Genomic DNA, 26,070 nt, shown 5'->3' with positions numbered 1-26,070 from the left:
TAGTAGCGGTAAACAGAAATCAGCTTTCGATTTCAAGCGGGTTTTTGGTCTTAACAGGGAGCAAATGCAGACACAAAAAGAGCAAAAGGGCAAGGAATGACGCTTTGCGTGGAAGGGTGATGGAATCAGTCCCCTGGGAGGCTGGGACCAGGACTATTGTCTGTACAGAAAAGCCGGCACGATACAAAGAGCTTCCTTGCAGAGAATTGTCCGAGGGAAGGAAGCGGCCAATAAAACATCTGCTGTCATTGCTAACCCGCTAACAAAAACGTGCAGGCCTATTATTTACATGTGGAGTTATGTTTTTTCCCTATGTGTGTGTTAGTTCCAGTGTCAGAAGCTGCGTAGTTTCATCGCCAGGCACGCCACACTTTGCGTACTCCACTGAAATGAAGCTCTCCTCAGTTCAGTCCATCTCTCGAGTCGGTAACCGATGGCTCTCCACACCTTGCAACTCGTTAGACCGCTGTGGCGCTCCATCTGCACCGCATTCAGAGGCAGTCAGTCCAGAAGGCACATAGAAGGTATAGATAAGACGGAGATGCAAAGAGTTAAAACAGACTTACTAGGATCATGATCGTCATCATCGCTGTCTCCATTTTGAGATGTGAAAAATGGAGTGAGGTAGTGTCGGTCCAATGTGGTGAATGAGGGAGTGCTGCAAGAGCATTCGAAACAAGTGATTCCAATGCATAGAGGAATTCTTTCGCAGAATGATTTACCAAAACTTAATCAAAAACTAGTGCAATCTACTAAATATAGTGTGTATCAGCTACTCGGTACTCCTGCCACGAAAAAAAAGCATGATGCGCTTTGATTAACGCACTTTAAATACTGAGATACCTTCTCTGGAATTCTCGGAGTTTCAGTCTAAATTTACTTGCGTTCGAAGTCCCCTCTACATTGTTTAGTTCTATGTTACCCACATTGTTCCCTTCAGAGTTCTCCTGGTCCTGAAAGTCAATAGTCACAGTCGTAAAAGATTACAGATAATAAAGGATGCTCAAGGGCTAAAATATAAGCCGTTATTACCCACATTATGCTGCAATGGTAAAAGCTATACTGAACAACAACGCCGTTATTCACTATTTAATCTCTCGGGAAAACACGAAAATTCCGTGTCTCGATGCATTGAGAGATAAGAAGTTCAATTACAGGCCTAGATTAGGCCTTGCAACCATGCCATCTGATAGGCAGAAATGTAGGATATAGCCAAGTCTCTTCTCCAAAGTGCAGATTACTTGCCTCAAGTGAATGATGCTGGCCATTATTACCATCTCCCGCAACGTGTAGAGATTCAAGCATTGTGCTTGTCGAACCTCCAATCAGAAGTACCTGGATCGTCACCATCAGAGAAGTTATTTGGGATGGTCTACACTATTAGCAATAGTAATACCAGCATATCTTTCTGTAATTCTGTTGCCGTATAGCAAATTGCATAAGTTCTGTCACCAATGACCCCTACATTGTAGTTTGATTGTTTGACATCTTACCGTCAGAACAATGATAGATATGGTAGCGCTCAAAATTGCCTGACCATGGCCCTCCGGAAGATCATGAACAGATTGAAGAGCAAGGGCAAAAGCCATTGCCCCTCTAAGACCTGCACACATATATGCGCCAAAACTTAGTGGCAGAACTGCTTAAGATACCAAAAAATAAATTTATTGAGTAAGCATGCTTGCTAGACTACATACCACTATACCAAAGTGCCTGCTGATATTGCCTGGATATTTTCCGGTGGGGTGGTCGTGCCAAATTTACCAAGAAAGCACACGAGAAAACATTTGCAGCCCTTCAAAATAAGAGGGCATGGAAAAACTAAGTAACTTGAGCAAGCTCATATCGATTAATAATGTGCAATCGCCAGTTCAGTGCTTACGCAACAAGTTCTTTTGCTTCAGCATCAACCTAATGTATAACAGACATGGTACCATTTTTATAAAGCTTGCTCATAAAGTCCTTTTTTTTTGTGTTGTATTCAGAGTTGATGTTGCTTATTAGCATACATACTCAAACCTCTCCAAACTAACTTTAGGGAATGCAAAAATAGATCTAAAACAAGGCTCAATGTAACCATACCTTGCAACTAATATGAAGATCTTTATGAATCGACCGAAATAAATGCTAAGGAAAATCGAAAATAGCAACGAATCTCTCACAAAGAATTACGTGCAGTACAAAGTAGCTTCCAGTAAAAGTGAAGGATACAATCGAGAAAAATATGAACCCAATGTGTGACCAGCTTTGACGCTCCATTGCAATATCAAATCCCATATATATGAACCTGTAGGATTATTAGACAAGCATCTAAGTAAATTATCGAAACAGAAAGACTATAATGTTGCCTTACACAAAAGTTTCTGCTAATGATGAAAGCAGATGGAAAAGGGAAGCTGTGAAACGCTGGGAGTCCTCTGACAAGTTTGGGGATGTGTATCTCTTCATCACCTGAAAAGGAAGGTTCGACTATCATATGAATAACATCACACAAAAATAATAATCCGTGAATGGATCATTGAAGTTGGTACCCACAATTCCCGTAAAGAGTATTGAGACTATGCCGGACAGACCAAAGCCTTCAGCTAGCATATACCTGCAAACAAATATGAAACTGAATCTAGAATCCTCAAATCGCGAGAATGTTATTCAAGCAAGGTGTTCTTACGAGAAGTATGGGAATAGTACAAACAGGCAGCTCTCGAGGTTATACAGGCTGACAAAAAAAAAAGTCAAGAGTCTAGTTAATTGCCATATCCAGATAAACTCTTTGTTTCTGGAAACAATAAATGACTAGGAATGTTACTTACTTCTCAACACCAAGTGTTGAATACTTGAAGAGGTTTTACAGAATTAAGGAGTAACAAATGGTTATCAGTATGACAAAATAATGCAGCATACAACTTACAAGGCTGACTATCTGTAGCAAGACTAAATTTTATTCAATCAAACACAAACATATCGGGGTTTAATTTTGCTACTGAACATATCTAAACAGTTTCCTCATATTCAAGAGGGCAGAAAACCAATACATGCAATCGATGCTTCAGACGGCATTGTCAAGATTAAAAAAGCAATGGAACAAGCAAATACGGCTTGGTCCATCCGGGGTATTTTTTACAGGAATGCAAGAAAAATATCTCCTACTTGGTTTGTGCAAAATAGTAACATAACAAACAAGTTGCAGCTTTCAGTAGAGAAAAACATATATCTCTGCCAATCGTGCAAAAGGTAGGGTGAAGAAAGGATATGAGAGCAGAAATAAATCCAGCTCCAACACCTGCAAAGATCATAGTAAGAAAGACACTTCAAAACGCCATGCAAATGTCTGTACCTAAATGCATAAGCATAAAATGATACCAGGGAAAATGGACATCAGAACTGTAGGCAGGAAATCTGTTCAGGTAATGTCCATATGCATACAAAATCTGTCACGTTACCTATTGACATTGATCCAAAGAAGTCCTCAAGAAACCTCAAGATAACTATGAAAATGTTTTGGCTAGAAGGATTTGTTCTCAGAGATGACATAGTCCTGACATGAATTAGAGTCAATAGAGATTCTGAAGAAACAAAAAATGAAGCAAAGGAGATAAAAATACCGTCCTGACCTGTACAAGGAAATTGCCATCTTCATCGCCCCAAAACAGGTTGATATCAAGCAAGGTGTAAGGATCAGTAAGAGCAATAATATTAACAATTTTGTGTAAACAGAAATCATACAGCATCGTTTAGCACAGATTCACCGAAAACCAACGCATAGAGGTTCACATCTGTACCAAGTTCCTGCAGTTAAATGGAATGTGAGTAAATGTTTGCTTTCAGAATACCAGAAAACATAGTGTGCTAGTGCCTAAGGTGACGACAGAAACCTGAAATATGGACAGCACAGTTACAGGGTCAGTTGCTGATACAAGGGCACCAAACATCATAGACTCGATCAGAGGCATCCTATAGACAAGATGTATTAACCCAGCAAGGTAGCTGCAATGACAAGCGCATCATCAGATGTTTACAAAGGGTTCACATACAATAAGTGCAAGCAAACTAGTCCAGAAATCCAGAATCTTACACTAGAACACCTGTGACAATGGAGGCGATAAAGGTTCCAACGATTGCAAAAGTAATAATAGCACCAAAGTTTGAGAAGAACGGTTTCTGCAAGTACAGAGATAACAGATTTAGTTGAAGCTAGACAGAATCTAAAAAATATGGGGGCTTGGGAAATCAAACACCTACTGGTGCTAAGCTGAAGCCAGACTGGGTAGCGTGTAGTCAAGCAAAACATTCAGTGTAAGCTTTGCAAAATAAATAGTGGGAAGTAAAGTAAACCATTTTTTATAAGGGGATAAAATGAAGCACATGTTAAGGATATAATATAATCGGGGGCAGCAATAACATAAAGAAAAGCTCTTCCCGGAAATTGAACCATCTCCTGAAATGACACAGAAAAGGGTAGCATGTCAGCACGGTCAAAAAGGAACAACTCGGGACACTTAGATTTCTGGGAAGAAGACAGTGAAGACCTAGTACTTTTCTGAGTGTTAGATATGCTAGCAAGCCCTCCCACCATTAAACCTGCCATAAGTGGAGGTGGATTATCATAGAGTCACGATAGAAGAGATTTATCTAATTCCTGAACTAAATATGACCAAAACTGATACTTGCTGAGGTGCACATATTTTCGCAGCTCATCAGAAAAATTACAGCAAGGAACACAATGAAAATCAAGAAACTAAGTGTCTTTGCAGTTGCAGTGATCAAATGATAATATGCAAACCAGATATAACCAGTTGATACTGCAGTTTGCAGGCGTGTTATGGCACTACATTGCCATCATTATTTATAACCTCAGGACACGGGTTTCAGCGTACTAAAGAGTTCCATTAGAGCATGGTGCAATATTCCTAAATATATGGCAAAATTAATGGATGTAGATACTTAATTATTGTAAACGTTGCAAAATCCCCTACTCAAAATTGACCTGTTGTCAAGAATAAAGAAAGAGAAGCAGTAAGTGATGGACAGTGCATCCATTCAGCTACCATGTTGCTTGCCTTTCTTTTATGTCCTTGACAACAGGGGAAGTTTGAACATGAAATTTAAAACTACATCAATGAGTTAATTCAAAATTACTGAAATATTCTATCCTGAAATTTTATGTGGTTTTCTCAAAAGGGTAGGACGTTGCCCTGGACATGAAGCAATTTTCCATGCCAAAATAGACCATAAATGATGGCCCTTGGTATGAAGGGCGGATTCACGACATCCATGTGATAATATTAGGTCGATTAAGATAATCATGTTTGATATGTAGCGAAAAGGCAAACGTGAAGCAGTCGTTCTACTTACGCAGTGTGTGGCCTTGCGGTGGACTATGATAATCATGTTTTTCTAACCAGTTGTTGTATATTTTACTGTTTGTTTAACCAACTTTAACCTGCTTTCGAGGCTAGTTTTCTGAAGCAGATTATAAACTAAGTTCAGCACCACACAGTTCAGCAACCTCAATCGAGCCATAATGTGCTCCTTCCTGATCTTAATCAAGCCCACAATCAAATGGTCAAACACGGCTATAGTCAGCTCAAAATTGGCCACCGTGTTATTGATTCATGAATCTGTAGTTTCCAAAGTTGAACTGGGAATTGGTTGGAGAAGCATCGCTTTTGTAAGGATTTGTTTCTAGTTTGGGAAGCGGTAAATTCAGCAGCAGTTATGCTATTTATTAAAGGCTAGTGAATATATATTGGTATTTTGCTAGATGAGATGGATCCGAAAAGGGCCTATGGTTCAAATCACTAACCGACCAAATAGCAAGAAAAAATTGGATCATTTTTTACCTCATTTCTTGATGAATATAACACGCACCTAAACTGAACCAAATAACCCCCCTTCACTTTTGTACTCATCTCTCCCTTCCCTTGCGTACAAATTATGCTCGTGCTACAACTACTACTATGCTACTATTGCAACAAAGGGTAAGTATCCCCTTTCAGCTAGACAGGATACCATTTGATCACCCAAACCTGAACAAAGTAAATCCGCTACTGTAGCACTGCTTCCAACTTTCTGAGTCAACCACCACGTGTCGCAAAAACAGCATTGATTCGGAGGCCAAGTGGATTGTGGAACGAGCAAAGTGAAACGGAAACCTCCCAAGATAGCAAATGGCGCGGGCGCGGCACGCACGTACCGATGAGGAGCGACGCGCTGGCCTCGGGGAGGTAGTAGACCCTGCGGCGGCGGAGGAGGTGGCCGAGCACGAAGGCCAGCACCAGCATGGATATCTGCAGCAGGATCCCCACCCCCGCCGCCTCCTCCTGCTCCTCCACCGTCGGCGCGCCGTGCGGTGGTGCTCCCGCCGCCATCCCTGCCCCGCCTCTCGCGCGTGCGAATGCTTCTCTTCGCTTCTGTCTAGTACTTTTTCTCCGGGGGTTTTTTCCCGTCTGTTTTAACTCTGAAATGAAATTTTCTTCGGGGAATATATATGCGTGGGCGGTTCCTTGAGGGAATCTGGATGAACGGCTAGGATGTATTTGACCTTCATTTGACCGGGTAGTGGGCTCTCAAGAGGAGGAAAGCGTGGCGCGGGTTCGCATTTGAGAACTCTATGACACTGCCTTAAAATCAGATGCCTTATTTGACACAAGAGAAAGTTGCGTGGACCTTTCAGCAATTCTTTTCCTCCCGTGGTCTCTCCTCTGGGCCGCCGCTTTAACCCTAGCCGCCTCCAGTCCATCCTCCTCCATAGATTGGTTTCCCCTTCTCCGATTGGCTTCGTCGGCGTCGGGAGGAGTGGGGAACCCGATCTATGCGTGGTTTCGAATAAAAGTATTATTTTCATTAGATTATGTTAGGATTTTGGTAGCCGCCTTCTTGTTGGTTTCCCCTCAATGGAGAGATGGCATCGTCTGCAATAAGTGATCTTCGGCCTTTCGTTCGGCGACGAGAATTTCTTCCCAGCGTCAATGGTGGTGTTGAACAATCACAATTTTATAGGTATGGATCTTCGGATCTTGCTTCGCCAGATCGATTTTGGATCTTTTGTCGTTGTTGCCGCGAGGAGGATTATCCTCGCAGTTTTTGTCCAAGCTGCTACGTCCTCGACAATGGTGATTCGTACTCTCGGCTCTCCATCGACGACGACAAAGCTAGTTGGTTATTATTCCCTGACATACCGGTGTTGGTACTCTTACCGATGTTGTATGACTGCTTTAATGGTTGTGTGCGTGCACGTAGCTTTGGCATTGCGGCTCAAAAAATTATGGGAGAACTTTCGTCGGTATCTACAGGTCTATGGCTCGTTATCTATCTTTGGCTGCCTTCACAAGAGTACAACAAGATTGTGTTCTGGAAGAAGAAAGAAATTGAAGACCTCGAAGATTTGTTACTATCTTTTAGACTTTATTTTGTAATCGTTGGAGTCAGTTCATGTATCTCTATCATGTACTATTTGTTGCTATGAATATATGTGGTATTGATTGTAAAAAAAAAAACTTATTTGACACTAGCTAACATTTTCTTTCCTACATGGTCTCTTTCCTTAAAATTTTGCCTCCTATGACACTATAGTGCATTTTCTCACCAAACGGTGTTAACCGGAGATACGAAAATACCATTTTTCCCCTGGTTCATAATATGAAAAAAAAACTGTACAACACCATTTCAGACCACATAATTTAGTCAAGTACATTAAAAAATTGGACATAACCTCCCCTGTTTTTATGACATTTCTCATACAGTTCATATATTAAGTAACAGTAAAATGGAACCACTAGGGCCATTCCACAGCGATTTGACGCTATTAGCCGTTCGATCAGACGATCTAACGATCCAAAACTGCTTAGCGTTCCCGATCTGACGTTACCTGAGCGTTACCGGTTTACATCGCGTTAAAAAGGCCTCTTTTCGTTGCTGGGCTGCTACTCCCTGCATGGAGTTAGACCTCACTACATTTCTTGGGCCCCGAAACACTCAAACAGGCCTAGGCTCCAGGATGCCGCGAGCGGCGAGACCCAGCGGCGCGGTCGTGCGTCCTACCCCATGCTCTCTGCGCGTTAGATTGGAGTATTGGACGCGGCCCGATAGATGGAGGAGCTGATGCGGCAGGGATCGAGCCTCCTCAGATGATGCGTCCGTCGTCACCATTGATGGTGGTGAGATAATGCGACAGCGAGCGCGCCTCACATGTTAATTTTCAGTTTCTGCAAAAGCACTAATGGCTGAAATCGTGCGTAATTAAATCACCGGTGGCAACTGATGACCGTAATTTACTAGTACCTAATAATGCATCTCCTGCTCTATAAATTCCTTTCCTCAAACTCTCCCCTGGTCTACAAGGTCACCGTGGATGTGGAGGACGGCCAGCACAGGCAAGCCAAACCTCTAAAGGAGCGTTGTCGTGGCATTCTTGCTGCTGCCGTCGGTGACGCACGCAGATGGGTCACTCCTCGGCGCTCTAGAAAAGGTCCACCTCCCTGGCGTCTGTTTTTCTCTTAGGCTGGTCTGTTTATCGGGCCTCAAGTGAGGAAATTTCTCGATATGACATTTTTTTTTGGATATTTGATCTCGTGCAGCGCCAGGGCAGCGATGATGCAGGCAGCGCTCTTGGACGAGGGAGATGTGCAGCTGGAGGCCACCACACAATTTCGGAAGTTGCTTTCGAATCTCCATTGATGGGACCTGAATTTACATCAGCTGATACATGCGGATATTATTTGCCTTAGCTGAATTATGGGGATGAAACTAGGATGATTTTGGGGCAATTGCGGATAAATAACGTCAGATCCTAGCCTGGGACATTAAATGAGAAGAATCTCTATATTGTGTAAAGGTACTTGTAATGTTGTTCTCAAGCTCTTAGGTTCAGATCTGGATGACCCGTCAGCACCAAGATAATGTTAAAAGCACAAGCTTTTTGAGAAATTTATTTTATGTAATGGAGTGACCTTTAGTACATAATTTAACTCTAATTGTACTACTGCTTTTCAGAAATTTGACACATACAGCTCTTCACCTTTCCTTTTTCTTCTTTTGTCCTATTTAATTACATCCTGAAGTAACTGAATGGTTGTTTCTACTAAGCCAAGTTTTATCATAGTTCTTGTCCCTAATACAGAATTTATGCCTTTCCAGGATAGGCAGTTCTAAAATTTCTCAGCTGCTCTACGGATGTATGATTGGGAGGTGAATTGCCTCGCACCACCATGTGTCCCTAATTTCCAGGATAGACAAGAGCTACCCAGTGTAGCACTTATATTGGGCTGCCATGCTAAAGCTCAATTAAATAAAGATGACTTGCTAGAGCATCGAATACTACAATGTAAGTCTTATTCCACTAATAGTACATCTGTATATTGGCCAAATATCCTTCAACTTCATTTGTGTTTTGTAATTATCTTTCGAACTAGACTTCAAATCAAGTACTTAATGGATTTTTTATTATTATGCAGTGTTTTGCATGACTACTGCAAATATTACATACAAATACGCATATGCAAGTGAAATTTATCATATCTTGCAAACCTGTAGTTCTTCCATTTTCTATTAAGTTTAAGCTTTTGCAAAATTTCTTAGTTTTCAGTTTCACGAATGAGTCTATGCTTTCTGAAAGAATGAAAAACTTGAAGTAAATATGAGCAAATGCTCCTCTACTGCAAATAAACCTGTACCAATATGAAAGGATTTTAATTTACATTTTCTTGTTTAACCTTCACCAATTAGTGGTAAATCTATTGCATCGGAACTTTATTACTGCACTGAATACTGAAGAGCCATTAGTTCTTTTCACATGGTTTTTGTTCTAATAAGATATCTAAACTGCATATAGATGTCCTAATCTCTACTACTATAATGCATCAGTTTTGAACTGAGACTGTAGCATCAATATTGACCGTTGATATTTTAAATCTAACAGGTGAGAATCAAAGGATTCGCGTAAACAGTAAAATACTGCTGCCTCCACGTCGTTCTGGAACCATCGCTACCTCTCCATTGCACAGTCCAAGGTATGTTGGCCGAAGATCAAAGGGCTCTGCCTGTGCTGCGCCGCCCTAGAATCCCAGCGTTCGCCACTTCGCCAAAGAGGGCAGAGCCTTTCCAACCACCAACCCTAGCCCCCGAGACCTATCCCAGCGAAGGGGAACGAGGAGGAGAAGCCATGCCTCGATCGAGACGGTAAAGCAGCAGGAACGAAGAGCCGAGGGGGAGGGAACGAGTGGTGGAGGCGTCTAATGATAGGAAATAGGAATCGAAGGGGGACGATGAGGTTCGGCCAAAATTCTTCGTCTGCAGAAGGGAGCACGATCCATCCGTTGTGGAATGCGCTGGATAGGGAGAGGTGAGGATGGCGTCGGGGTTGGAGCTCCTCGACCGAGCTAGGCGGGTCTGGCTCGTGCGCTGAGAAGGCGTGCGCTGAGAAGGCGTGCGAGCGAAGAAGCCAAGGACGAGAGATGGCGGCGCACGAGGGAAGAAGATATGAGCGATGGAGGAGCGTCCGGTCTGGAATAGTAGGGTTTGGCTGGGCCTTGTGCCCAGACTGAGATGTAGCTTTCTCTATCTCAAGAAATTCTTCCACCTCCATTCATTGGAGAACAAAGCGTTATCTGATTAGATCCTTGCTTCAAACTCAACCGAATCAAGTTTCAAAAATAGATGTGGAAGAGGCAAAGGGAAGAGCGGGGTTGCCGAATTGTTTCTCAGAGCCTCAAAAGCAAAAGAAAGATTGGAGTCATCGACGTAATTCAAGGCATGGAAGTGTGTCTCTTCGCCATAGGCTGGCTATGAAGATCATGAGCTGCCCCATAATGAAACCCCACCAGTAGTCGCGAATATCTTGACTTTGTATACTATTCCGTTGTAGTTGAAAATACACGCTCTTTTCGTAGATCCATTGTAATCTTGAAATTCTATAAAAATGGAAACAGCAACTTTAGTCGCCATCTCCATATCTGGTTTACTTGTAAGCTTTACTGGGTACGCCTTATATACCGCGTTTGGGCAACCCTCTCAACAATTACGAGATCCATTCGAAGAACACGGGGACTAATTGAAGTAAGAAGTCGACCCATCTGGGGGACTTCTTACTTCAATAAAATTATTTTATTCTTTTAGTTGGAGTTGGTGGTACCTTAGGTGGTTCTCGGAAGAAGATAGCGAAAAAAATTATCCCCAAAGTAGAGACTAAAAGGAACGGCCGGAATGTGAGCAGTGAGCTGGTCTTTTTTTTTTTTTGCGAATCAAACGTGAGTCTTGACATCACGTGATGGCACGTCGAGATGCGTACGTGGCGTGAATGATGCTAGAGTTTCGATGATGCTAACAAAGCAGTGGCGTGAGTGCTTGCTGTGATGCACATTCCATTTTCCTTGGATTTTTTTAACAGATTGCTGCGTGGTTTGTGGAGTTGTGATTATATACGAATTAGTGCATCACCATTGGTCAAACACTCGGGAGAACAAGATTGGAGACCGTGTAGTGTGTAGGGTCGACTCATGCTAGACAGGGGAAGGGGATTTTTTTTTCTTACTTGTTTTTCATCAGTGGTGGACCGAAGATTTTTATATCAAGCCTATACGCACTGTAAGTCCGGTCAACTTTTTATCAAAATTTCCATCAAATAAGCTGCGCCGCGCATCCAGTCGGCTTAGGGACGGTTAGGTCCGCCACTGCTTTTCACAAGATAGAGATGTAGAGATAAGTGTGGCTGGTCCATGATTTACTCTTACTTCTGTTTTATGCATTGTTTACTCGAGAAAAAAATGGTTGGATAAAATAAAAGTAATATGTATGAAAAAACTTAACCATGTTGAGCTAAAAAAATGGGTACATAGATGTATTGCTAATAAATGAAATATGATAATAGAAAGAGTGTTCTAGAGGAAAATAGCATCTACTAAACCATAAAAAGATCCAACGTCACATCATGAGTTAAGTAAAACTCAATTCTAAATAGTGAATTAATCTACATTACTAGATAGGAGTAGCAAGAGCTTACTTGCCAATACAAAAAATATTTCACGTTGCTATAAAATCTAGCAGTGCCAAGGTGTGGTTTACATGAAAACTAATATTATTGAAGTATTAAAATTATATTTAGATATTAGATAATACTTTTATAAATCTAGATGTTGTGGCCGCACAAATGAGCAGGCCACCCTACATCAAATAGACCCTTGATACTTAATTCAATATTTAATAATGAAATATACATACTTATAATGAATTGTCAATAAAATTTTATGTCATTTCGTAACAGGTTGTACTTTCTATCTCATACTCGCTTGATTCCATATTAGGTGTCGTTGATTAAGTATAAATTTATGCTACATAAGAAACAACTAATATAGGACAACGTATGTAGTATTAAAACTTTCATGTTCTCATGTTATTACTCCCTCCATTCCTTCTTTTAGTGTAGGTTAGTTTTTCAAAAGCCAAACTTTACTCTTTGTGATTAATTTTGGCAAAGAAAAAGGTATCAATAGGTGGCATACTAGAAAAATATGAAAAAATGTATATTTTAAATGGTATATGTCAAAACGTGCAAAGCACGTGCTACTTACTAGTAGATGTAATGATTTAGTCATGCTTTTCTTCTTTTGATTTCAAGTGTTTGCATGCAGGTACATATGTGCTTCAAAAGCCATTTCTCCTTGGATAAGAACTAAGAGCGGAAATAAGGAAGATGTAAAACGAAGAGTAATTTGCTTCTTCAGTTACACTTTCGAGCTCAAAGGTAAAAATGGTTGTCCTATAAATATGCATGCACACCAACAATCATTGTACAATTAGCCAACCTTCTCACATGCGAGTACTCTATTTATATAAAGCATCTGCATTCGACAATGGACGATTACAAAATAGTACTTGACGGATCCAGGCCTATGTCCCTTCCTTCAATTAATTCCTTGTATTTTTTCAATTATTAGTACAGATGAATCCCCAATCTAGAAACCAACACTATGTCTTTCACTGTGTTTCCGGTAACTATCTCTCATAACATTACAGTGCTACTTTATTTTTCAGAGAGACCATGGACAACGGTATCTGGGATAAGAAGCAAAATCATGTAGTCCGTCACATCAACGAAAAACATGAGGCCGGATGGGAAACTCAGGCGATGAACACACTATAATGTGACAGAACGTGGCAAACCTAACAGTCCGGCACATGTAAAATACAAGCGATGCTTCATTTTAAACTTCAGCCACAATGCACTTATCTAAAGTGGCGTTGGCGGCCGAATCAAAACGCTAGGGTATGTTCCTTTACTATGAGCAACACAACTGTTCAAACAAACTAAGCAGCAATTTGCATGGAAATGTAGTGCACATGCCCATCGTGCACTTCTCGAAACATGTTAAAATTTAGTCTCTCTGTTTATTAATATAAGACCACTTAGAGAATTGAAAGCAGACTAGATACCAATTAAAATTAAGTGAATCAACACGCTAAAAATAAACTAGATATGAACCAAAATGAGTGAATCTGCATAATACTAAAGAGTTTTATATTAGTGAATGGAGGGAATATTATTTTCAAAGTTTTCATAAAAATTGATCGTCCTTCGGGACGGGCGCAGCAACGCGCGCCTACATGATCTAGTATGTGACATAATAGCATGTTATATATGCAGTACAACATGTTCAACTACAAAATAGCACAAAATAAGTAGTTCACATATGTTGGTAGTAGTTCGCAAAGTGGCGGCATGCCTTTAAACCATGGACTAATACTCGAGAAATGTGGTATCCTTTGATGTTTTTGATTTAAGGGATTGCCAACATGATACTTCCCTTTAGATCGCGTACTCATGTCCATCGATACTAAAAAGAATTACCATGGAAGTTGAGATTGTAAGATGGTAGTGGCTCTCCTTTTTCAATGAAAAGTTGGGGCGGGTGTGGTTGCACCTTTTAATATAAGGACGTATTGGTTTAAATTTTAGTTTTCTCATTTGTATCCATAACAAGTTGTCTTTATCATAACATCAATGAGCACTTAATCAATTGAAAATCCAACACCACGATACAACACAATGACACAAGCTGGGAGGAAAGAATGAAGTAACATTTTCGGTACTAAATTCTCTTAAGTAGCCGCCTCTTTGTCATGTACGTCATCTAGCGACGGTGCTCTTCTTGCTAGCGGTGATATGATACAAATAATTAACCCTTGAAGAGGCAAATGGTTCCACCCAAGGTCAAGCCACTCTATGCGGACGCGGACTCGGCAACTCGTCCTAAAAGAAACATCGTGATTGGATGTCATCTTCTGCTTCTGGTCGTTCCTTCTCATATTGGTGTCCCCACCTCACTCCTTTGGTGCTTGCTTGGTGTCACTCATCTGCGAACAAACAAGATGAGGATCAACCCGGAAATGATTTTCAGGCTATTGATTAGCACCCCACATAAATCAGTTGACCTCATTACATAGACCTAAGCGAAGGGATTATACAAACACGCGCGGTATTTTTCTACCATGGTTACTAAACTACTAGGACACCCAAAATCAACGGTCACATGAGCTTCAACCAGCTCAGCAGGAGGCACCCTACTTTGAAGTTTCTTAAAGAACAACACCAAAATATGGAATAACATATAACAGATGTGGCATTATCAGAAAGCAATCAACTGGCTGGCAATTTAAGGTAGAACTAGGAGTGAATGAAGCATGTTCTTAGTTTAAATGATAAAATCATCTGGCAAACAAGTTACCAGTCGCACCACACAACATAGAACCAAAGAAGTTGTAAAGCATAAAATGCCATGCAGGCTTCAACTTGCTAAACATGCCATAATCTCACAATTCCCTAGATGAAATAGACAATGAGACAAGATATTTCATGCCCAAAAACTCACTCCCAAAATTAATATAGGAGGGGAAAGTAGCACAGGAGACTATTCTACCATATGGGTCATGCAAAATCTAGCAATGTTACAATAATTATTAAGATATATATTTGAAGGCCTATCCAGAAACCTAACTCATAGCTAGGTAGAGCTCATAAGCAAGCCAACATCTAGTAATGCAGCTAGAATTTGTATCACTTGGTAACATAAAGTTGTAACCACATAAATGGTAAACACATAGCCCACAAACAACAATTATCAGCTCATGAAATAAAACTTGCACAAAGATAAGATCATTCAAAATGTTCCCCTACGGTCCTACCAAATATATCCATACACCTTAGATGTATCATGCATCGACCATTGCATGCCGACCTTGACCATAATTGTAGGAGGGGCAAAAAGATATTAGATGAAAGCTGAGTGAGCCAAATTGAATCTTTTCTGTTTTGTATGGTAAACAAATGGTAAATACTAAGTATTATTATGCAAATTTTCATTGAGTTGGGGGGTCATGGCTCCTTTTGGCCTCCACTAAGATCCGCCAGTGATTGCATGGCCGTCATCAACAATATACCGCACCCCTAAATTTAGATGAGGGTAACCAAATAATGATGACCTATCCTGGTGCTTATATAATCACAAACTAACGAATAAATAGGAACCAACAATATATACTTACCCTAGAACAAAACTCAGGCTGGCTGTGACTCGCTCCCGCATCACCAAACCTTGGAGGCTTCCTAGTACCCATTTCTGATGATCCACGCTTGTTAATGCCTTTACATGATGGCTCTTCTGCCTTGGTAGCTAACGAAGGTGGTGGAGATGGTGGAGTTTGTCCTCTGACCAGGTCATGATTTCCCTTGGCAGGTTCGTTGGAGACTCTCGAGTCAATATCAGGCTCGAACATGTTCACAAACAGCTGCTGCAGCTCCTCAAAGTTCTTCTGCCTCAGCAAATCCAAAGGCTCGAGATTATTGTCATATGTTTTGCTTGCATGAATGGAGCCCACAGTAGTTTTGCGTTCTAATTCGAAAAAATCTCATCTAAGCTATGACCTTTAGTATCCGACAAACCGATGGAAGACATGGAGCTGTAACAAGCCTTTATTTTAAGCGTGTGAACTTATAAAGATTGAACAAACAATGTCTCGGGGCAACATTTTGATGACTTGTCAGTCATTTTTGGACAAGTTTTTAATGTTCTGACGAGTTTTCTAGTTGAAAAATAAATTATCATATGCAAATCATATAGCTATCAAATTATGGCTTTGTGGAGGGCCATGTGAATGTGTCAAACTTTGACTTTATGTTTAGCTAAGAACTTTGCAGGAGAAAAACATACTCGTACTTGTGCATGCCAAAATTTCCCATAATAAGGATAAGCAAACAGCAGCAAAAGCCATGCATATCAATAATTCATGATGAGGGATATGAGAACCACAAAGGAGAACATGGTATGAATCTAGTGTGTATCAGTGTAAGCTTAGCTAAGTGCTCACATAGACGAATTGCATAGAAAGAGCTTTGGACCAAAACAGTAGTTTATATTTTTCATCAATATTAGGATATATTTCTATGAACAAACTGACAAATAAAATGATGGTTGGCACTTGGCAGAATTTAGTGATTAAAATCAGTGTCAAAGCCAAAATTCCAGAGACAGTAACAGCAAACGCTAGCTATGGTTCCCTAGTCCCCACGTGCTAACAGAATTATGAACCAGGACATATCAGAAACGTGGCAGTGGACGACTAGGGCCGTGGTGCTATCCGTTCTTACCGCTGGTGGCGTCTGGCTCATCATCTGAGCCATCTCATCAAGGAAGTCTCCCATCCCCTGGAGTTGCAACGACGATGGCAGAAAACGTCAATCCAACTATATAAGCAAATCCAACGTTAAACATGATTACGACGTGCAAGAACTTCTTACGTAGTCTTCACCCTGGTCTTGTTCGCACATCTCCACATCATAGAGGAGCCGCTTGTTGGCATCGGAGAGGACTGATGGGAGAGGGCCGGTTAGTCGTTATTGCAATATCACTCGAGTGCTGGGTGTGGATTGTGTAAACAAAAAAATGTGGGGGAGGAGAGTTAAGACCGGAATAGGCACCCTGCATCTGCTGGAACTTCTCCTTGGCTTCCTCCATTTGCTTGGTGCTGCTGGAGGACGAGCATTTGTCCGGATGCCATTTCTGCAACAAGTGTGGATAAATTTCTGCAACAATGCTCGACTAGTCTAGCATGGAATACGCCAACAGTTATACAAACATGGCAGACTGTGGATCGAAATATAATAGGTTAATACCAGATCGACAAAGATTGCATGCAAAAAAATGGTTCTCGCATAAAATAGAAACGAGGACTGTAGCACTGTCAAATACAAATAGGTACTACTAGATATATATATATGAACTTTGGCGCCAACCTCTAGCTCCAGACTCGAGATCGGCAAGGAATGAAATTAAAAATCATACCATGGTCCAACATGCAGGCCGTGCCCCGATTCCCGGTCGAGAACGGGGGAACGTAGATGCAAATGAAACTTTTAAAGAGAACGTGCACATCGGAGAAAGAGGAGCTAGTCCGTGTAATTCCTCACCATGGCGAGCTTCCTGTACGCGACCTTGAGGTCGGCATCGGAGCACTCCTCATTGAGCCCCATCACCGCGTACAGGTCGTCGCGGACCTCCGGATCCCCGCCGCACTTGTCACCGCCGGTGGCCATGTCGTTTCGCCGGTCGTCTCCGGACTCCGGAGAGGCGCGGCGCGGCGCGAACAGGCTTTGTTTTTTCACCTGTTGTGTCAGCGCATTGGCGGGCTGTGAGCTTCTCCTTATATAGCGATCGAGAAGCCGAAAATGCGACTCAGCTTGATCCGTAAAAAGAGGTTTATCTCAATATAAATAATTACTACTAGGATGATGGGTTCTTCGGTAGATTGAGTTGGTGAATCTTCAACGAATTGGTGCACCCCGCTAGGTATATCGGTATATATATTCCTCCTGGGGTCATACACTCCGAGTGCTGACCGTTTCAGATCCCAGGGTGGACAACATTGTCTCCACGCCGAAATGGCCCATTTCCATATCTAGAAGCACACATTTGCATCATTGCAAAGTTTATAGCGTATTTCCTAAGAATGCTTAGCAGAAACGATCGAAATGGTGAATCTGGTCAGTGGCTTTCCGCCGTTTGAAAGAGATAGCTAACGGATAAGATAATTTTGGTGCTAGTGGAGAAGGCATGGCCAAAAGCAATAAAAACGGTTAGCTATTCGTAAAGCATCTCCAACCAATTCCTTAGGCGTAAAGATTTATATTTATTCATCTAAAAAAGGATTTATATTAATTACTTGGTCGAGCGGTCGAGTATATTTTTTTTCTCTCCTCACTGCCAACCGAACTTGTCCCCAATCATGACAGTGCCACCCGCCGCAAACATAGCTTCCCTCCAGCGTCTTCCAAGGCTGGATTCGCGCGCTGCCGCGGCCCTCCACCAATTCGCTCAGCCAATCAAGGCAGCTCCCGCGGCAGCTACTCTTCCACCAATCCTACGGCGCATCTGCCGTTCTGTCACCGATGACGGCGCGAAAGTACCCCGGCGTGCGGCAGCGCTCATGGTGGACGTGAGTGGTGGAAATCAGTGACCGCACCACCCACAACGGAGAAGTGAAGAAGTATGATAGGCTTTTTCATGAATATAGAGGTGAAGAACTCCCCAAAGCATAGAACCGGCAAAATCACCAACATCGAAAACGCGACAAGTTTTTTTATATGAAATCTGTTTTGACGAACTAAACCTTGTCATGAGAATAACTACATGCTTTACAACTTCACGTGAATAAGATTCAAATAACGACCAAAAAAGATGATGCGAAAGATGTAAAGGTTCGAGCTCTCATAAATATACTTATTCGAAAGCCACTTTTGATAGTACGAAGAACTATTCAACAAATTGCTCTCTCAACTAACAACGCGGTCGACAAGAAAGACATCCTGTTTGTTTGAGGAGAGTTGCGTTGAGGGAATGGGAGTTTAGAGAGCTGAGTCTGCTAGTCCCTCATTTGTTTGGGGGTCTTGGGAATTTAGATGGGATTGGGAAGGGGATTTGGGTTGTCTAATTCGCACCGATCTCTTCCCTGGGGTACCCTGTTAATTGGTGAGATCGAGGGAGAAAACATTTCAATCCAAAATCCCAAGAACAATTCTCATCCCGTGACAAACGGAGGATTGGGACTAAACAGCCAAGTCCCACGCCCAATCCCTCCACTAATTGCATCCTCTAAACTTCCATTCCTCTTCCCATTGAATGCCAAACACGTTGAGAAACCCTACCAAGAACAAATGATTTTCTTGTGTAGATGATAAAGATCTTGATCGCTTCACGTTGGAACGTTTTTCTTGATTGGCCTCCCATTCCTCTTCCCATTGAATGCCAAACACGTTGAGAAACCCTACCAAGAACAAATGATTTTCTTGTGTAGATGATAAAAGATCTTGATCGCTTCACGTTGGAACGTTTTTCTTGATTGGCCTTGCTTAGTGAAGTCTTGAGAATTGCTCCCCATACTTCACTTTGAGAGAGCCCCATCTTTTGGCATATCTTCACATACCCATGAATATCTTATGAATGGCGAGTTTCAGCCTCAAGCATATGATCTCTTTACAATGGCTTATCTTAAATTTTGCACTTCATTTTTCTTTCTTCAATCCTTCACACCAACATATGGTTCAGACATTTTGTATGGATAGCTCCTACGAATCTAACTCAATACAAACATTAGTCTATAGTTATTGTCAATAGTTATCAAAATCACACATAGAACTCCATGCACTTTCACATTTGCATCAAGTAGTGCCAGCATCCAAAAAAATCCATCATGCCGCGAGAAAAGCAACGGTGTTGGATCCTATTCACATGCAAAACAAAATAACCTTGAACCGAAAAACCAGATCTGAACTCGGGTGCAGATACTCCTGGTTTAATAAAAAAATCAAAAAAAATAAAAAAATTCAAATAAAATCTGAAAATTTTGGACAATGAATATGAGAAAGTGGTCTAACTGCACACCAAAAATATCCAAGAAAAGACATATGTAGTGGTATGTGCAAAAAAGAGAAAATACGGTGTTGTTTAGAACATCTAGATTTGTTTCTTATATCACTCCGATTTTTTTTTTGCACAGACCACTTCATATGTTTTCTCCGGAGATTTTTGGTGTACAGTTAGAATATTTGTTCATGTTCATTTTCCAAAAATTTCAGATTTTTTAATATTTTTTGCTAATTTATTAGAATTTTTTATTTAACCAGGAGATCTACACATGGGTTCAAAAATTCATTGTCTTCAAATTGTGTATATCATCAGTTGCACTATCTAAAAACAACATAGGGGAGGGGAGAAACAATCGGATCCAAGAAGACACCATCAGGAAGCACCGCAGATAAAGATTTTAGAAAAAACTGTTACAAAGATAGGTGGTGTGATAACATTCTGAATGTATGATTTTTTTTAAGGAAACCTTATTTGTCCTTGTGTTAGAAATGCAAGCAACTATTTAAATCCTATGTATACTTGAGAGCTTAAGCTACGCGGTATCCACCATGAAAGCCCCCCCCCCCCCCTCCCAAAATAATAAAGAAAGCCAACTTATAAGCGATGCATAAAATTGCACATACCTAAGAGCACCGCGCTCACAAGGTTCAACCCGGTCGTCCACCTCTGGCACGAGGAGGCCGCCGCCCCGACGCTCATATGGTACCGGTAGAGCAAAAAGTCGTCATCACGCGCAGGAGCCAACCCAGGCACACAAGCGCACCACCGCATTCCTATAGGCCCCGACGGGCCCACATCGGTCTCAGGACCTTCCCGCCGCCTGGCCGCACTCAAACCGTCGCCGCAACGAACCACCGAACCACAACTACCGGACAAGTATGATTGGGCACCTCCCTCCTACCCCAAGGTCACGCCCAACAGGAACCCCACCGTTGTGATGTGTGGGCTTTGCCTGGTGACACCTCCTACATCGATGGATAGAGGGGTGAGAGGTCGATTATAGGATGCCGATAGGCAACGGTGATTTTCCTGATGTGATGTGGCGCCACCGCACGGGGGTTAGGGTTTAGGAAGAGGACGAATGTGTGGAATAAGGTGATCACCTAGGAAGTTTGTGGCTTGGGCATTTTGGAGTGGCGTGTTTTAATCTCCACCATCGATATAATTGGATGATTTACCAAAACAAAAGTGAGGGATGTAATGGTGCATTTTTTGCTATGGTCACCTAAAAAATCTGTATATTCTACTTTTTTGCATTTTTTAGTTGTGGTCAATTCTCGGCCCCCCTAATGCTTATTTTCTGAATCCGCCGTCCAATTAGAAAACTCTAGTTTGCGAGATCCTAATAATAATAAAATATAATCATCTATGCAAAATAAAACAGTTAAAAACCCTTGTTTTCTTTTTTCGAGGGAATGCCTTTCAGCTAGCATTATTTATTATCAAATACACTTACATTGTTTACCAGGAAAGGTAAAATAAAGCTAGGAGGATCATTGTCCTAAGTAGAAGAACTGACGACTGGAAACAATTTCTAGCAAACTCATGTACCACTGAATTAGCTTCCCTTAAACAATGCTCATAGGTAACCTTTGTGAAAACCGGGGACAAGATGTTGTAGTCATGGAAGATAGCTACTGCAGCGCTTTCTGAGAATCCCTCTTCTCTCATAGTCTCTACCACTAGAGCATTATCTGATTTAATGACCAGACGATTGCAACTCATGTGTTGTGCTAAACATAGTCCCTCGCGCATAGCGTATGCTTCGGCCACAAAAGGAAGCGCTTTACAATGGTCTGCGATGAATTTACAACGGAAATCTCTTACCACAACACCAACACTCCCACATCCTTCATCCTCACTATAAGTAGCGTTAACATTGATTTTCTGTACTCCCTCGGGAGGGCAAGTCCAAGACTCCTTCCTCTGTATTGGATGTTTCCGAGCCCTTTGGTAGTTAGTAGCCAAGGGGCCAATTGACGGAGCTTATCGATATGGTCTTTGTATACTCTCCCCATGGACAAGTTGCCGTCGTTCCCACTAGATGTACCAAGCTCTTGTCAAACTATATGTGGTAGACAAACACCACCCAAAGGATTCCATGCTCCCTTCGTAGAGATGATATGCTCTAAAGCTACAACCCCCGCTCTATGTAAACTTGTGGCTTCTTCAATTATAGACTGAACTCCCAACTTTTCCCAGATTTTCTTAGCTTGAAGGGCGTGTAAACAATGTGTGCATGATATCTTCGTAGCCAGCGAGGCAGACTGGGCATCCGCTAGCTGCATTTGATAATATTCCATGACATGTGATAAGACTATGCAAAGCCCTCCAACCAACGATTTTCATTTTTGCCGGTATATTGAGTTTCCACAACTTTCCCACACGGGACTGATTTGAGATCTTGTCACACCAAGAGCTCTTCTTTCTCTATGGCCAAACTGGTAATCCCATTTAGCATGGTGATGGGCGTAGAGTGTATAAGCTTAGGTTGATCTCCAAGTGCGGAGTTTGTAGATGTGGAAGACGTGTTTTCCCCACGAGGGTGACTCGAGGGTAATATCAAACTCGCGGGGACCGTGTGTTAAGGGTTTATATTCTTATCCTTCTCTTATGAGACCTGCAAAACAAAGAAAAATGTTTTGTGCCCTCAACCACACCAAGTGGTTTTCAAGCACAAGGTGTGAGCAAAGATGTGAAAAGATAATAAATGCAAACAAGAAATAAATATGCAATGATATGTATGGTAATGGAACGGTGCTAGAAAACAGTGTGGTGTGTGGAACTAGTGGGATAGATCTCTCTACTTGCACAGCTCCAGAAAACAACTTGATATGCAAATGATGGTAAATAAATATGCAAGGATGGTGAAAACAATAATGGATGATATTTTTTGGTTTAATATTGTGAATGCAATAAATAAAAGTTTTTTTGTATTTTCGGATTTTTAAATGGCTGAAAATAAAAAGTGTGTATAAAGTGTTGTAAAGGTGTTTCTTATGATTAAAATGGACTGGGGTTCATAGTTTCACAAATGCACTCTCTCTTTTATAAAGTGGTAGACAATAGAACACTAGAATTGACATATATGATTGCAACATAAAGGTTTCATGACAAGTTACTAGTTATATGGGCATCACGTCCTAACATAGAGATCTTTTGTGTATTAATATCTCTTATACTCCACCAAGATGCGAACTAAATCATAACACCCTAGTAATTAAGATAAATCAGAGTATAACATTAAGTTCTATGACATGAAGTTAAAATAAGAACATGCTAGATCTAGTGATGGAGAAGTGGCAAGGTCACCCACATCCCCGGTAGCATGGTATTCTCTTTATCCCTAGTGAGGTAACAAAGTACGGTAAACACCCGAGTGGATCGTGGAATTTCTGTCACTTTCACCGCACTAGCCACCCCCGTTGCTCCATTTAATGCATACGTTCCCCCTCACACGCCCTCATACACAAGTTTGATCAGAACAAGTAAACAAGAACGGGGTACAGAATATGCATCTACTTTCATAACTGAAACAAAACTATTGCAATCTCAAACATATATTAACGCATAAGAAGATCCACCACAAAGGTATTACATAGATGACCGTAATCATGTTCAGAAGCTCATATGGTGTTAATTAGTGAAGCTCAAAGAGAGAAGAGATACATAAGTTACTTCCACAAACTCATAGTCCAGAGGTGGACTACTCCCTCTTCATCATGGTGACGATGGTGGAGTCGCTGGAGGAGGTGGAGACCACGCCGGCAGCGCCCCGCCGGAGTTTCCCCCCTCCAATCTGCAGGTCCAGGTCCCTGTTTTCGTGTTTCTGTGTTTCGGCGGTGCTCTCCTCCGAAAGGCATCGGGGGAGTATTTTTATAGACGTTTTTAGGTCAAGGCGGAGGCATGGAGATGAAAACGGACGACATCGGAGGCTCGAGAACCAAGATGGGGCACCCCACGCGGCCAAGGAATCTGGCCGCGTGGGCCTACCCCTTTTGGTCCTCGGACTTCCTTTTTTGCGCTTCCTTGGCTCGTACTCCTTCTTCCTTCCAAAAACTGACCCTCATAAAATCTCATGTGATTTGGACGTTGTTTGAGTCCCTGAAACATCAAAATATAGAAAAATGGGTTTTCTGACAGTGCAGGGTTAATTTCAAAAAAATAGGAAAACTGTGAAATATCCCCAAAATCAATATAAAACAATGATATAACCCTTATATGATGCAAATATGATTGAAATGTAAGTAATACAATGCAAAGTTCATGTATACATTTTACATGCATCACATGATATGTTGATCGACACTGAGCATGTCATTGCTTGTGTGATGCCACGCCACAAAGCCACCCATGCCAGCAAGGGCAATAGGGATCTCTAGGATGTGATCTGCAACAACGGAGCAGAACAAGTTTCTAATAAGTTCTTCATCCCACATACCAGTTATTGGATCGATAGTATCAGATACCTTAGTAGCAACAATTTGTCCTCTCGATGTAGTTATTATTCTTTTTTTTGTCCAAGATGTAGTTATTATTCTCGTTGGGCTTGTGGGAATCCAAGCATCCTCCCATATATTCACATGTGTACCATCTCTAATTCTCCATATACATTCACATTTAAAATTTTCCAAGCCAACCATTACAATTTGCCACGTGAAATAGATACCTTGCTTCAGCTTTGCTTTCAAACGATTGCCATCCCCGTGTAATATATTGCTCTCAACACTCTCGAAAAGAGATTGAAGTTTTTCCAGCAATCTCTAACACTGTTTAGCCAACATTATCATATTAAAGGTATGCAAGTTGTGGAAACCAATTCCTCCTCTTTCTTTTGGGATATACATCTTCCATCATGCCAACCAATGTATTCTCTTGTGGTCATCATCATCACCGCGCCATGGTTGCGAAATAGTATCAGTAATTCCTTTGCACATGTTTTTTTTTGGAATTTTGAGTACTGTCATCGCAAACATCGGTACTGCTTGTGGGCGATGATACGTCCCAAACGTATCTATAATTTCTTATGTTCCATGCTACTTTTATGATGATACTCACATGTTTTATACACATTATATGTCATTATTATGCATTTTCCGGCACTAACCTATTGACGAGATGCCGAAGAGCCAATTGCTATTTTCTGCTGTTTTTGGTTTCAGAAATCCTAGTAAGGAAATATTCTCGGAATTGGACGAAATCAACGCCCAGGGTCCTATTTTTGCACGAAGCTTCCAGAAGACCGGAGAGTAAACGAAGTGGGGCCACGAGGCGACGACACGCCAGGGCGGCGCGGCCTGGGCCCTGGCCGCGCGGCCCTGTTGTGTGGGTCCCTCGTGACGCCCCTTGACCTGCCCTTTCGCCTACTTAAAGCCTTCGTCGCGAAACCCCCAGTACCGAGAGCCACGATACGGAAAACCTTCCAGAGACGCCGCCGCCGCCAATTCCATCTCGGGGGATTCAGGAGATCGCCTCCGGCACCCTGCCGGAGAGGGGAATCATCTTCCGGAGGTCTCTTCATCGCCATGATCGCCTCCGGATCGATGTGTGAGTAGTTCACCCCTGGACTATGGGTCCATAGCAGTAGCTAGATGGTTGTCTTCTCCTCATTGTGCTATCATGTTAGATCTTGTGAGCTGCCTATCATGATCAAGATCATCTATTTGTAATCCTTCATGTTGTGTTTGTTGGGATCCGATGAATATTGAATACTATGTCAAGTTGATTATCAATCTATCATATATATTATTTATGTTCTTGCATGCTCTCCGTTGCTAGTAGAGGCTCGGCCAAGTTGATACTTGTGACTCCAAGGGGGAGTATTTATGCTCGATAGTGGGTTCATGCCTCCATTAAATGCGGGACAGAGTGACGGAAAGTTCTAAGGTTGTGGATGTGCTTGTTGCCACTAGGGATAAAACATCGATGCTTTGTCTAAGGATATTTGTGTTGATTACATTACGCACCATACTTAATGCAATTGTCTGTTGTTTACAACTTAATACCGGAAGGGGTTCGGATGATAACCTGAAAGTGGACTTTTTAGGCATAGATGCATGCTGGATAGCGGTCTATGTACTTTGTCGTAATGCCCTGATTAAATATCATAGTACTCATCATGATATATGTATGTGCATTGTTATGCCTTCTTTATTTGTCA

The 26,070-nt window shown here is 41.7% G+C and overlaps 2 protein-coding genes across 2 annotated transcripts; both read right to left on the bottom strand.

Annotated features, from left to right (window-relative positions):
• On the bottom strand, positions 1-6,256 carry LOC124694607 (sodium/hydrogen exchanger 6-like). The gene is made up of 22 exons (XM_047227608.1): positions 6,194-6,256; positions 4,534-4,578; positions 4,376-4,435; positions 4,240-4,264; positions 4,073-4,158; positions 3,873-3,984; positions 3,724-3,786; positions 3,612-3,631; positions 3,441-3,535; positions 3,252-3,280; positions 2,811-2,842; positions 2,669-2,716; positions 2,536-2,596; positions 2,354-2,451; positions 2,212-2,287; positions 2,083-2,102; positions 1,698-1,795; positions 1,494-1,603; positions 1,246-1,335; positions 844-953; positions 567-658; positions 1-480 (listed from the first exon to the last, which is right to left on the bottom strand). Exons 3-22 carry the CDS (start codon positions 4,399-4,401, stop codon positions 407-409), a joined length of 1,365 nt encoding a protein of 454 aa, XP_047083564.1. The 5' UTR covers positions 4,402-4,435; positions 4,534-4,578; positions 6,194-6,256; the 3' UTR covers positions 1-406.
• Positions 6,257-14,266: 8,010 nt separating this feature from the next.
• Positions 14,267-17,581, bottom strand: LOC124677720 (uncharacterized J domain-containing protein C1071.09c-like). Its single transcript, XM_047213683.1, has 6 exons — positions 17,456-17,581; positions 16,955-17,048; positions 16,787-16,857; positions 16,637-16,693; positions 15,535-15,822; positions 14,267-14,346 (listed from the first exon to the last, which is right to left on the bottom strand). Exons 1-6 carry the CDS (start codon positions 17,579-17,581, stop codon positions 14,314-14,316), a joined length of 669 nt encoding a protein of 222 aa, XP_047069639.1. The 3' UTR covers positions 14,267-14,313.
• Between the last annotated feature and the right edge of the window lie 8,489 nt (positions 17,582-26,070).

Source organism: Lolium rigidum, chromosome 1 (genome assembly GCF_022539505.1).
Source record: "Lolium rigidum isolate FL_2022 chromosome 1, APGP_CSIRO_Lrig_0.1, whole genome shotgun sequence".
In the NCBI taxonomy this organism is placed as follows: Eukaryota; Viridiplantae; Streptophyta; class Magnoliopsida; order Poales; family Poaceae; genus Lolium; species Lolium rigidum.
Note: the sequence above shows the minus strand (reverse complement) of the source record. Positions and strands in the feature narration are given on the sequence as shown.

Bases quoted from the DNA above. Each gene is read 5' to 3' on its own strand.
- LOC124677720 (XM_047213683.1), bottom strand. From the start codon at position 17,581: ATGGCCACCGGCGGTGACAAGTGCGGCGGGGATCCGGAGGTCCGCGAC. The intron at 17,049-17,455 runs GTGAGGAATTAC...CACTTGTTGCAG, and splicing joins CGTACAGGAAGCTCGCCATG to AAATGGCATCCGGACAAATG. The intron at 14,347-15,534 runs GTAAGTATATAT...GTTTGTTCGCAG, and splicing joins AGCCTGAGTTTTGTTCTAGG to ATGAGTGACACCAAGCAAGC.
- LOC124694607 (XM_047227608.1), bottom strand. From the start codon at position 4,401: ATGTTATTGCTGCCCCCGATTATATT. The intron at 4,265-4,375 runs ATATCCTTAACA...ACTACACGCTAC, and splicing joins TTGCTGCCCCCGATTATATT to CCAGTCTGGCTTCAGCTTAG. The intron at 3,787-3,872 runs GTTTCTGTCGTC...ATTTAACTGCAG, and splicing joins CTGTGCTGTCCATATTTCAG to GAACTTGGTACAGATGTGAA.